Source organism: Diachasmimorpha longicaudata, chromosome 7 (genome assembly GCF_034640455.1).
Source record: "Diachasmimorpha longicaudata isolate KC_UGA_2023 chromosome 7, iyDiaLong2, whole genome shotgun sequence".
NCBI lineage: Eukaryota > Metazoa > Arthropoda > Insecta > Hymenoptera > Braconidae > Diachasmimorpha > Diachasmimorpha longicaudata.
This window is the reverse complement of record NC_087231.1, coordinates 7,455,444-7,470,029: the sequence shown is the minus strand read 5'-3', so window position 1 is coordinate 7,470,029 and position 14,586 is coordinate 7,455,444. Positions and strand designations below refer to the sequence as shown.

General features: G+C 39.0%; 1 protein-coding gene across 2 annotated transcripts in view; it reads left to right on the top strand.

Annotated features, from left to right (window-relative positions):
* LOC135164320 (nephrin-like) overlaps positions 1 to 14,586 on the top strand; it is a 52,486-nt gene that overhangs the window by 30,489 nt on the left and 7,411 nt on the right. For both annotated transcript variants that reach the window (XM_064124557.1, XM_064124559.1), the window contains exons 2-4: positions 2,506 to 2,633; positions 12,935 to 13,118; positions 13,589 to 13,724. In XM_064124557.1, coding sequence (XP_063980627.1) covers positions 2,506 to 2,633; positions 12,935 to 13,118; positions 13,589 to 13,724 — 448 coding nt within the window. The remainder of the gene's footprint in view (positions 1 to 2,505; positions 2,634 to 12,934; positions 13,119 to 13,588; positions 13,725 to 14,586) is intronic.

The following is a 14,586-nucleotide window of genomic DNA, read 5'->3' as shown; positions in this document are numbered from 1 at the left end:
CCAATCTCATAAATAATAAAGAAACACAAAACTACGTGGCGTCAAATCCATTGAAGGATTTTCGAGGCTCTTGAACCCAAGGACTCTCAGTAGTCACTCGCACGTGTCTAGCAGAAGATCCGCAGAATAACTACTGTGTGCAGTTCAAGACTCTTCGAATTTCATCCCCTGCATCATTTCAAGAGTGATATACAGTCCTCGTGGCTGAGCTTCATAACGGGCAAGTGCGAGACGCGTCACAGCGTCACATTTTATAAGACTCCTCAAGTACTCGGAGAAGGACATTCGAGTGCAATGAAAACTACACTCAGAAGTCCCCCTTTCTCTGCCGAAGGATCAAAAGTCAGCCGGCATTTGGTGTTGATAAACACATCGAGATGAACCAACTCCAAACAGTAAAACAACTTTGTTTCATGTACTCATAAATGTCTGCAACTTTATTTTTTAATGAGAACGTAAAAAGCTCAAGCCAAATTGATGATTCTTCGTCGTAGATGAAGTGAATTCAGTCGCGAAGTGATCAGACAGTTGCGGTCCAAGAAAATGATTTTTTCGGAAGAGATAATTCTTAATGTCACAAGTTTAGCTGATTGCAGACAATTTTTCCTCCACTTTCAGTGACTCAACTCAAAATGTTTTTCACAGTTAAAGAGATAAGACGAGACTTATCTCGTCGATTGTAAAAAACCTTTCGAGCTATGTCGAGTTAAACGACATGCAGGGAAATTTTCGATCAAAATTACCCTACCATTCAATAAAACTATACAACTTGAAGGTATTCAATTTACGATGATTAATTTTCATCATAAACTGTCGTTTATTGCTAAAAAAATCCCAAATCTTCTTGTGTGCTCAAATCCTCTCGGCAGTAGATGCGTCATACCTCTTATCGTACATCCACGTAAAGAACTTATTGCAGAAAAAACGACTTAAACCGATTGAGTACTTCGCTACTGAATTGTTTCGTAATTTTCCCTGAATATTTCTCTCCGTACTCCCCCGGCTTCGACGAATAAAATCCACACGATAAAACAAACACTTCCTCCACCTTACGTATTCATGAGTGCCAGGGAGTTTATTTAAAAAAAAAAGTAGAAGGCCTCAAGCGGATAAAAACTGATAGTGATTGGAGTAGTGTAAAGTACGAGCGACAAAAATCTGAATATAAAAATGAATATTCCTATATCTCTGTTTATAATCTCGACAGATCGACCAATATGTGCATGTGAAAACATTTCGATTAAAATTCGTGACCTATATGTCGGACTGTATATATCATTTGGGAAAGCCTGGCCATTGGATTTGGTTATATCGTTCACAGTCTGACGACGACGGTTGAATGTTATTGCACAGTATATGTATAAACGTAAACCGCAGTCACACAGTTTTTTTTTCTTGATTAAAAAAAACATTTAGCTCGCTTTTTGTTCACTTATTATTCCGCATAGACCGCTGGGTATACAAGTCACACTCTATGTACCTCCTGTACGTGAAAAAGCGCTTTATTAATAATTCTAGGTCCAGTGAAAAATTGAATTTTTAACTTTGCAATTGGCGAGCTGGTCTGTGATGCTCGTATATACTTTGTTGCAAATGTGAGAGAGACTACGGAGGATGTGAGTGGAGAGGGTTTTCTGCGATGAAAAGTACAGGAAAATCCGGGAAAGCCACGTACAGCTAGACTCAACCAAATGAACGTTCCCGTTCCCACGGGATTCTGGAATTCATGGAATTTGAGCGGTCGTATATGTTCCCCCTGACTCCTCAGTCATTCCACTATAGCACGTGTCCATACTCAAAAAACTATACGACCCAATACTGCTCGGTCCTTTCAATTTTCGAATGCAATCACTCGTTTACCTCTGGAATAACTTGCTCCAAAATTCCAGTTTCAACGTTCCAAAATTTCGTAATAAAGAATGACGGAGTCAGTTAATTTGTCGTTATTCGGACTGTTATAGGACTATCAGTCTGTAATTTGGGAGTTATGTGAGGTGTCAATGGATCTAGTCATTAAATTCATGTGATTTTTATAGTCTCACAATGTGCTATTCATAAAAATCGCTAATATAATTGTTTATGATTAATTTTTTAAACAAATAAACTTGTACTTCCGAGTGGAAGATTTCCAACTCAAATTTGAGTTGGGGATTTTTCGCTATATCAGCCTATTATGAGCCGTTAATGTATTTCAATTCATTGGAAAAAATCAGTTTAATAGAACAGAATAAAAAAACGATTTCTCGGATAATTAAAAAAATATGGAATATATTCATTGACAGGTATATTGGTCATTTGCTCAGGAATTTCCAATCAAATATATTATTGAAATAAAGCGAAAAATTCAGATGGAAAGTTCTCTTTTCACAATAAATCGTAACGAATCAAAAACTAAATTTTCCAGCCCATTTCCTCTCGTATTTTTTGGTTGAATAATTTTGTGGGCTCGTATCACACAGCAATTAATGGTAGATAATTTAATTGGATTGTTAATTACTGTTACAGTGTGCAATGCAATCCAGAGTTTTGACGAAACACCACAATACACAGAGGTAAATCCCGGACAAGATGCTAAACTCATCTGTCGAGTTATTGGGAAACGTGGCACATGCATATGGCAGAAGGATCAAAAGGTTCGTTCCCTCAATAATTTAGTTCGCCTATTACGAGCCAGAGTATCTCGAGAAAATTGTTATAGTGATTTCTCTGTAATGTGAGGACGAGTTATTCCGAGGAATTGTTTCATAAAATGCTTATCACGTACACTCGACTCGAATGCCTTGAGTCTGGTTTTGTCCGTCTGAGCGAGCCATTCAACAGTAGACGGAGGATTCACATTTATATAGATTGGTTTCTCATTTCTCATATTTCTTGATCTCAGAGGAACAGGAGCTCCGGGCTATTTGGCTTTCGTTCGATTCGGGCTTTGATGGAAACATCTTCAGCTGAAAAATTATACTCCAGACTCATTTTAAATGCGATTGTCCAATTAAATACTTCAAAAAGATCCTTCTACCGTCCTACCCCCACCCCCCCAACCATTCGGTACCGTACATTCATTTTGATTAAGCATTTCAACAGATAAAGTAAATTATGTAGAAAGTTTTTGCCCTAACGGTATATTTTGCCTGGATTTTTTACGTCACTAACGTTTCCTGCACATCGTAATTCTCGTATTTCTCGCATGACGTACCACTACCACTTCGAAGCTCCAGTCAGACAGTGCTCCATTTTTCATAATCGTCTTTTCATCCGCGTGAAGTTCATTTATTCATCAATGTCCAGCTTTCTCGGTAAAATCGATGTGGCTTGCTGGCTCATTTTCAACATTCGAAAAGTCTCGCCCCAGTTGGAGTTTGGCACTCGAAAATGAGAAATATGTTCCCAAGTTTTTACCGAAAATATATTCCCTTAAAATTTCGAGATACACTTTGTTCATTGTCATGATGTTAGTCCAGTACATAAATACGTATTATCCGACTAACTCTACAGATTTCCATGTCAAATATTGGCTGTGATATTCAAACAATAATTTCCCTGCAAACGTTTCGCTGTCATATGCAGTCAATTTTACACCGGACTTCATTATTCTGCGAGAAATAAATTAATTTGATATCAAAATGTGACCTGATTTTTCCTCAAACATCAATTGCAGTAGCTTTAGTGTAAAAATTCGCAAACACAAAATCGATCAACTTTTCCAGTATAAAATTAGTATTTCAGACGATTTAAGACCAAAGTAGGTGGAAAAAGCTTTCAAAAGATAAATTAATATTATTTTAACCTACTGAAGGGCGTAACTCGCGAAATGTCCCGGTGTAAGGGGAGTAGGGAGCCTGTCAATGTGTTAGTGCGCCATAAGAAAAATCCCATTCCCTTGCACATACACAACCGCAAAATGGGAGAGGGTGGGGTGCAGGCGAGGCCGTTCAATTTAAATGGGAGTTGCGGATATAAAAACGTGAATATCTCGAAAACTAGAAGCGGCAATAAAGAATTTTTTCCGGGTGAGAAAAAAAAAATGAATCATAAAATATAAAATCTGAAGACCCCATCAAATAATGGCGGCTATAATTCTGGAATATAAACTGATGAACGTTCGCTCAGTAGACGATTGGCAATTTCACGTGTAGAGGGGGTCCTCGCTGTGAGAAGCGGGCGAACTTACCGATATGGTGAGAAAGATTTTATGCTACTTGGGTTTTTGGCATCGATGCTAGCACTTCTTTTGCCCCAGCAGTTTGTGCATGAACCAGGAGGTAGTTTGGAGTTGAGCATTGAAGTTGGCTCGGTCCATGACCCGCACCTATCAATTATCCTCGTTTTGAGGTCACCAGCCAAATTATCGGTTAGGAAATTTCACCGATCTCTCCATTTGAAAATATTGCTCACCAACGGAAATCAGCCATTTCATTTCGACATTTGATTTACTCATTTATTTATTTATGCTGCAATTCGACACGTTCGGTGAGGATGAATGGAACCATGATTGAATGGAAACTGTTTGGCCATGGACAAACTATATCAGAGATGCATCAATTGATATGGATGCAAGGACGAACCAAAGTTAGCGTCTCCGTCCTGAATGAATAACATCGTGGAATATGTATTCAGGGTAGAAAAGACCATTAGCGGAAAGTCTGGGTGGGAAAAGGTGGAGATGCGGTGAAATTCAAGTCGATTTCTACTTGTTCCGGCAATTCCAGTTGTGGGTCACACTGGTGACAAGAGATTGAAATTACGTGGACTGTCGTCTAGTAATATCGGAGAGAATTACATAAAGTTCTACGACAAATTTGTGTAAAAAAATTAATTACTATTGTTCAAGGACGTCCAAAAAATCTTTGTCTCACTAATCGGATGGAATATGACCCATCTCAAAATGTCTCCTAAACGGTCCGTAAAATTCCCATTTATCCATATAATAACTATTTCCCCCCGCTACCTTCACCGTTTCCAACCTTCGCTTTCCAAATCAGAATAAATTCCAATTTCGTGGTATTATAAATCCCTCCGCATTGAATATTCACTCAATTGCGATTGTGGCGATACTATGATAAAACAGTACTGAAATTTCTATCAAACTTTTCCCTCCGTTCAGACCCCGTACGGTACAATGAATGCAACACTCTAAAAGCCCCCGGAAGTTGCAATTTTTCAACGGAAGTGATTAAAAAATTCAATCTAACAAAATCGTTGTGACACAGTGTACCACACACGAATGATGAGATTGAAGTTTTCAATAAATAACAAAAGTTCAGCATCAATGGGCGTTGCAATGTTACAACATCCATTCCCCTCGTCGCTGAATGAAGAGCAAAATCGATTAGCTGCAGTATACGAGTACAAAACGAGTAGATGCGTATTGAAAGTCCCCGGTTGGGGTAAAACCTCTGCAAGAGTCGTTGTACATAAATTTCAATCAGCGGTGCTTTTCAAGATGTGAGACGATAGTTCCCTCTCTTACAACTCGGCCACTACTGCCCTCTCTTCACAGATTGAATCGCTTTTGTGGATCTGCACGAGCAACTCCAACTATTACTCTTCCACTCGTTGACAAAAACTCTATAACACCTCGTCAATCTTCTTATGGGCCTTAAAATTGTTCGATAAATCGTGGAACTGTAAAATAATCGGTGACATTTCAAATACTTCACTGGAGAAACTCCAGAGTTAAATAATCATTCGAAAATTAAAGCGAGAAAGACATGTCAATGACAGGACTTCAAAATTAATAGTGTGAATTAATTATTTGACAGTGAATAGTCAAGTTTCGAGCGATATAACACCGTTTGCTATCTCAAGGAATAAAAAAAACACAAACAAATATTGAAATGGAAAATAGTGGGAACCAGTGGCACTCCATGGTGAGGTCGTTATTTCCGAGCTACTATTTTTTCCCATGTCATGCAAATAAGTTCCTACAGAAATTAATCCGCAAGCTGTGTGAATGAAATATGTTTACGTCCCACAGAGAGATGTAACGGTGCAGAGAGAGTCTGAGTGAACACCTTGCCACCCCCATTACATATACTCGTAAAGATGTACAAGCCTGTGTACAGAATTCAAGTACCAGAACCGAAAGACTAGTATAACGCTTGGTAGCGTGTCCACATGAGAGAGAAAAAGACACTGAATCCCCACAAAGATTTCTTTTCACTGCGCGCGAAACTGTTGATTATATTATTTCCATGTTTTCTTTAACGACGCTTCCAGAGAGATTTTATAAAACATAAAACACCTTGTAAACATATTTCATAATCAAGGAAAAATATTTTTTTTACTTCTGTTTAATTGAAAATTATTTCATGGTGCCCTGAAAACGAGCACATTAATGTAATTAAGAAGAGAGATTATTGACAGTGAAAAATTGGATACACGAAACAGACATTTTTTTTTTAGTTGCTGGAAGGGAAGAATCAAATAATTTTTTCAACATTCAGTGCAAAAGTGTACTTTTAATATTTGTCGCGTTAAAAATTGGGGAGTTCCCTGGGATATAATGCTGTGATGCACAAAAAATTGAAAACCCATGATGAAGACTTTTTTTTTTCACTCACAATGAATGGGGATGAAGAGAGGGGCTGATGTTGACGAACTAAACGAATAAACCGCTCCCCGGATGGACCAAATATGTGCACAAAACCAAACAACGTCCAATAAACAGCGGAGGAAATGGATTGAAACCTTCGGGCAACAAATGCTTGAGCATAATTAGAAAGAAATTATTCATGTTAACAAATGCACTGTTTCCATTGTGCTCTCACGTAAAAACAAAATTAATTCTTAAAAAATGGATTTTCGTTTCAAAGGCGTATTCTGTACGTTCGATTAATTGGATACAATCCCCGCTGAACTATATGACAACAAATTTAACGAAAAAAAAATGATTTACCGTGATGGAGAATAAAAAAGCTGGCGCGTTTAACCTCTGGTTGCACCACTGTTTTTCGATAACAATCAGACTGGGGGGAAGGAGCGGCGGATAAAATAAGTTATTTTCTTCCCCAGGTTAATTAAATATTTGCAGCACACAAACTCGTGGTTAATGGTAAATGAAAATGAGTGAAACATTCAAACCCCAATTGTTGAGTAGTAGCAAAATGAACTGATCCCATAAAAAGAGGACATGGGATAGGCACCTTTGTAACAAATATTAAAAAAAAAATGAATTTGACCGAGATGCTTTTGAAATATTGAAGAATAAAGTTTCACATTCAAAGTTGGATATCTCCACGACTGCTGGTCTAATTTCGTCCATTCAAAATACGAAAGTTTGTTATCACGAGGCCTAGAACTATACAAAGTTTCAAGTCTCTATGTCGATTATTTTCCAAGTTGTCATGACAACAAACGATTCAGTTGAAAAAATTAATCCTATTTTCCACTTACTTGAATATTCGATAAATAAAAATACGTTCGACATTCGGCTAATTGGAAATAACAGTAATAAAAAATGATGGAAAATGGAACAAACGAGAGATTCTAAAATCTGCAGGGCCATACAGTGTTTTCGGTAACAATGAGGCTGAATTGAAAAAGGGAAAGGGATTATTTCGAAACTAGGCGATTATTTCTTTGTCTGAGTGAAGCGAATATTTCCGCGACGCATACAAACTTGTGATAAACAATGAAAAAGAGGAATGAAAAGGTTACGTAACGCATTATACAACAATATAAAAAAATATATTCAACGTACCAAAGGTATTGTTTCTATTTTCATCTCTTTAAAAAGTTGCACGAACCGTAGTTTTGAATTTTCGTTTTCGATTCGATAATATTTTCCGCATTCGTGTAACTGAATATTGTGTGCCGTCAATGTTCAACAACAAATAATGAAAAAAAAAGATGAGGGAAAATGGAAAAAATGAGAGAATATAAATTTCGCGGCATCACATAGTGTTTTTGGGAATAATGGCACTGAGTCGAAAGAGGGCAGATAAACTACGCGAATATTCTGTTGCCTTGATGGACCAGGTATTCGCGCAACACACTCAATTTCGTAATGCACAGTGAAAATAAAAAACGAAATGAAGAAAAAAACTAGGCAACGCCCAATATAACAACAAAGGACATTATTCATTTTTTTCCATTAATTAAATTGAGAATTATGTCATTCTTTACTACAGTCAAAAACCGTAACGCATTCAACAAGAATTAAATAAAAATAACAATGATGGTAAATGAAAGGAACGAGGAAATATTATTTCTACGGTATCATATGGACGTAGAGAAATTTGTTATAAAATTTCTCCTACCGTTCCATAAAAGTAATTATAAAATCTCGTTTTTCCATTTCTATCCCGAAACTCCGGAAAATCCACATCGAGATAAAATTTAGCTGTTAACATACAAAAATATATCATTACCATTGCAATTTATTATCAGACATAAAATTCCGCTCTACGACGAACCAGACACATACACACTCACCTTTTTTCCAATTTAAGACAGACTTATATGAAATAATTTTAATTGCAATGCGTGTAATTCCCCGCCATAGTTTTCATACGCATTCAACGAAAAAATGAATTAAAAAAACGATGATGAAAAATGGAAAGAACGAGAGAATATAAATTCTGCAGGATCATAGCTTTTTTGATAACAATGAGCCCGAGTATTAGCGAACGAGAATAGCGGGGAAACAAGGAGAGGCGGATGTTGATAAACTCAGCGATTATGCCGTTTGCTGGGTGAACCAAATATTTGCACGAAATATACAAACTTGACTTGGGGGGGTTAGAGACGATGGTGGAAAAGAGGGAGGACGGGGGATGGTGCACTTATCCCCTACCCATTCCCATGCACTCAACACGACGCTCTGGATTAGCCGAGCGGACCGTCCCGACACATATGCCAGCACCACCAGTGCACCAACACACAAGATATTCCGAGTATGTACAGTAAGTTTCGATGTTGACTGCGACAATGTGGGTGAGTATGCACTCGACGAATGCGATGCCCCCGAAAATTTCCCCTCAACCCCCCCCCCCCCTCGTCCCCCTCTTTGTAAAACTATTGTGGTCTCCCCAGAGTGGAACAGAGATAGGGCAAAGGATACGTGAACGACTCCCTCCAGGGTACCTGTGGCAAAATATATTTCAAGAGGAGATGAGGGAGGCAATAGAGACTCTCATCTCCGCCCAGTCTTGTATGAATAGAGTATGCATTAATTTCCATATTAATTCGTTGGAGTAATCTGTTTGAAGGACATGGGGAATTTGAAAAAATATATGTATATATATATTCCGGTACGGGATACATCGCGGATTAAAATAATCATTACATGCATGGGGAGAAAAAAAATTGAGGGGAATATTGACAGAGGATTATTGCGTTCCTGGTTTTTCTACTCTGCACTCAGAGGAATTACACATTTCAATGAAATAAAACCTCTGTAGTTGAGGTTTTATTTTCATTATGATTTATTTCAACGACATTGTTAATGGAAAATAACAGACTTGGGTATAATCTCCAACTAGTAAAATCTCCACTTGCATAAAAAAAATATTAATTTATTTTCGAGAATCGATTGCTCTCGTCGGCGAAGTAATTATTCATTTGAAATAACTATTGCTTTCAATGAGAAAATCATACCAACATAACTGCACTGATAAATTATCAGTAGGCCATCAAACTCCTCGACGTCTTCATGTTGCTGACATTCACCAAAATCAATAAGCAAGTACAATGATTTTTTATCACATCTAGGCGATGAAAAAACCTCCAATATTTTTTCTCCTCTTTTTCCAGTATGTGCTTGCGTTTTTGCTGCTGAATATTTATGAAAGATGTAAATAACCGGAGGGATCGGGCTGACTAGGGGTGGCGCACCCTCAGGGCATTCTTGCTCCTTCTCCTTTAACCACATATAGATACCATCCCTGTATCCACGTAGCGAGAGAAAATTCTCCCGAGAATATGACGTCGTTGTCTCTGATTTGGAGCGCACATCATGGGAATACCTTGCGGCTTTTGATTTCATTTTAAATATCCCCCACACCACTGACTGCGCTATGCATAACAATAATGCTGCAGTAATGTGTGCAATATTCCACATGAAGCGGATACGAGAAAATCTACGACACAGAAAGAAAAAAATTAATGTTATAAGTATAATACATTAACGGAATGAAATTGACGTTGAAGCGATTCAATGCAATCACTTTTTTTTTTTTTAAATCTAATGCAAAATGTGGTGACAAGGGAAATCCATTAAAGCATCAATAATTTACACGTGGAAATGACAGAATCTCCGTCACTCTTTCGCTCCATTCTAGGTTCAGTGTATACCGAATGCAACATAAAAAGGAAATCTCTTTGGGGATTAAAGCGAATGGTATTGCTGAGGCTTCGACCGATAGATTTTACCTCTTTTTCTTTCTTTCACTTTATTCCTGGAGTCGTGGAGGCGATCTATTTGGTTGGGGCTCTCAATGTGATTGCCGTGTGCACGTTGCCTGGCCTCCGAATACGCAGTTGCAGAGAACATTATCGGGGCCCCTGCCCCCCTCCTTCTTCCCACTAACCCCTTCGGTAGCCGCTATCGGCTATGTACTTTAGAGCCCCTCTTGCCGCCCTCTCTATGACTGTTTTCAGCGCGTAGAGTTGAACGAAAAGGGCGCAGGACGAGGTGAGGGCTACCGGGTTGAGGGGGAGTGTCTGCGGGTGCATTACGCTGATTGCTGCTCACAGCCTCTGGAGAACACAGCTAGCAGGAGCATTTCACATTGGTGTGGAGGTGCATCGGCGTGCCGATGAGCACCCGAATGACCCCCACCTTCACTCTTTTTCTATCTCAACGGCTGAGGAGAAAGGAAATAAGAGTTTTCCCTCTTCACCCTCACCCATCCACCCCCTTCCACTGTGGGCTTGCGCGGAGACGCAAACTACTCTCTTTTGAAATTCTTTTTTTCGTCTCTTCACACTGAGTGAGTACACACTCTTTTGCACGGATTTTAATCCCTTAAATGAGTAGCGCTGCTTTTATATCTTTATAAATGAAACGTGTATGCGGGATAAGTATTTAGCTTTTTCGAGAATAAATTATCTCGAAGATTTTCTTTGATTCAAGAGGGGACCGCGGAGAATTTTCAAAATCACAGGGGGATTTTTTAATGGAGATGAAAGAACAAAGCGCTAGCATTTGGATTTTATTTGGTCTTTTCGGTGGTACACATGTTCATATGAGATGGGTGCAATCCCTAAAGCTGGGTTTTGATTTATAGAATGAGAATTTCCATGAAACTGTGCCGAAGTTGCAATCAGGGCAGAGTCGGCGGCCCGAGGCGAAGCCCAGGGCTGACAATCGCGCGAGTTAGAATATCCGATCGCACGTGTATCCGAATTATTATTTTTGATATCTGCAATACATTGATGTCTGCAACAATGTATTTACAATTTTAGACTCGTCCATCATCGTCACTTTTGACGGAAATTATGAAGTTTAAATTTTTGGAATGAAAACGTTTTTTTTTGGAATGAAAAAAAATTTTATTCAGATATTGGACTGTGATTTTTTGTTGGGGGAGTCAGACCGTAATATCAGGGGATATTCAACCGTTTCCGGATGGCAGTTGTCATCGCGAGTGATTAAGTAAAAGAGTTTCGCACGTGACTTCAATATTAGTTCATTACCTCGATCGGAGGGAAGTGTAACAAAAAAAAAGGGAAGTACGTGCGGTTCGAGTAATTATTGATTTCCCCAACTTTTCTGGAAACTACGGGCATTTGTTACTCCGTGACTTGTGGTTATGTGCTACACGGAGATGTAGCTTCATCCTTGAGGTGGCGAACGGTCGGGAAGAGAGTGGTGTAGGCAAACGTGCGGGCATCCAGCAGCGTCAAGTGGTAGAAATACGATTGTGGTAAGACTTGCTCTGCTTTTCTTGGAGTTTTTTATTATCTCTTAGGTTGAAGTAATACCAGTCATTTACTCACATTAGTGGAATTCTTCGGAATTTTCTATTTTATTTTCGAAATTCGTGCATTTAATCGAAAACCGTATCTCAGCTTTTATTACTTGACCTTCAGGTGGGTGAATTGTTGAGAAATTTACGGCATGCTGGGCATATAGACTCAGATAAGATGGAGGATACTTTATTATACAACAATAAAAACTTTTCTGTCTTTAAAAAATTCTCCTTGGAAAATCCATAAGTGGATCTGAGAACTTTGAATTTAATGAGTGCTGTAGAGCGCATCTTTATTGTAATACGAATTATTACGAATAATAAACATTTCTCCGAAAGAGAAAACTCATTCGGTTTTAGATGGATCAGAAATGGAATTTCCCACCCCCCCTTTATGGGAATGTACGACACCCGTAACATTGGCAACACTGTAAAAACAATGGATCGAACATATTCACCCTAATGCCACAAAACAGAATGTGTCTTGCTATACAAATCCACTTTTCATCAGACTACATGCGAAAATGACAAGAGTGTACACGTGAATTGTGGCAGTGAATCCTTGTCGGATCCAATCGCCGTACACCAATGTATACACGTGTATGCCATACGAGAATGACGGATGCATTGGGTGAATGACGTTTTTCGATGGGTATTCCAAAACGTGATCCAATCTCGTTTGAACGCATTATGCATTCGTGCAGTCTATTTCATCCACTTGATCTCACTCCATCAATATTTGCTGGAGAGCATCAGAGAAGGAATAAAAATATTGAAATTCATATATCACGTAGAAGTAACTGGGCTTTGTTTTCATTTCGACAGCATTACTCGCATCATATCGACGCCTTAATAACAGACACACGCGTCAATATACATTTCTCTGGCATTCCGATTTTTTTTCTCGACCGACAAGATTTATTTGTTAAAAAAAATTTAGAAAATTTCATTTTTGGATGGAACAAAGGAAATAAAGAGAGCCAGCAATAACCGCTCCCCGATGCATTAAAATAATGTTTCAGCCGATTGGAATGCACCTCCAGAAATACGAATGGGTGGGTTCTCCGGACGTTGGTGACTGTTCCCTCTGGGTGAGAGCGGCGACCCTTGAATTTGACGATGGTCTTTGGCAGTGTCAAGTAACACCGAGTGATTTCACATCGCAGGATGCATTAACCTCAGAACCAGCGAGACTCGTTGTACGAGGTATGAAATAAATCCTCCTAAGCCATATAAATCCTCGTTTGCAGTGTTTACGCCGCAGCATGAGAAAAATAAAAATTTCAAGCTCATCGATTATGCGTCTCGAGGGTTTCCAGGGTCGTAAACCGTTGGCCGACATTGATCGATGGCCAGGATCGAGAGTGCGACGTACACGACCCTCGGCGTTGTCAATAAATCATTAATTATTCATAATATAGAAGGGAGAGGGGGCGGGAGGTGGGTAGCACATCGTCTTTCTCTTTTACTCTTGGTGCATGGACCTGGGACCTGCAGAGGACACCAAGATCCGTTGAATAAAGGTTGATGAGGTTACGATTGGACGTAGGCACCAGTGCATCACCACAAAAGTATGGATAGCTATACCACGCACTGACGAATTGAAAGGATAGAGCACCGAGTGCGGAAGGGCAACGTGAATTACGAATTAATCATCGCTAATTGTCTCATTCCAGTGAGCCCTCATCGTCCGCAGATAGAGTACGCCGGTGCAGTAATTCTACCCGGTGGAAATGTCACAGCCCGAGCAGGTGAGACTGCAACGCTCACTTGTACGGCCCGATATGGCAATCCTCCGCCTCTGATTAAATGGTTCGTAATTGATAAACCTTACGCTTCTCTAATGTTTAACTCATAAGTTCGGAACTGATGGAAAAATCGGTTATTGGTAAACTTTCCGGTTATATTTTTCTTGGAAATTCACGAATCAGGTTCGTGGCGTTATCAATGGGGGGATGGATAAATAATTCATAATTTTATGAATGGAAGTGTAAAATATGTTATCTCCTCGGGTGCACAATAGAATTTTGGATTTGAAATTTTCGAGCAGGTTCAACATCAATTGCCATTCGATAAGTTTTCTCCGAAATATATCAGATATTTTGCCTCAAGAAAAATCGCTCAAAAAAATTTTAGTAAATATAACAACGCAATTTCTGTGTACCTGAAATTTACCCAGATTTTGATGAGACTTTTTCACACCCTCAAAGATTTTCAGGGAATATCTTATAAATGTAGCCACACGACACAGCCCCTGTGCCTCCACTTCACACCCCATGAATAGTCATAGCCCTGCTCTTCATGTTCTATTAAAGCATTGGTGAGCTCCAGACGTGCACTCCGTAAGAAAAATCTCCACGAACCGCTCTCCACGGCATCCCTCGGTATCTGGAAAAATAGTACAAAAGGTCGATGTGCAAAATCAAATGGCTATCACTCTCGGAATTATCAATACATAAATAATTCTACTCTAAAAACCTCAGGTGCATGTGGAATCCCATTGTGATGTATAATTCACGTTGTTAATGCATTTCCATCATCGATTTTTTGTTTATGGTTTTAATTTAATGGTTTTGTTTACTTTTTTTTTTTCACCACATATACGGACTGTTTTCGTTGGCTCGGGGCATAGTTACCAGCTGCAATTTTTCTTTTCAACTTCACGCAGTTGTTT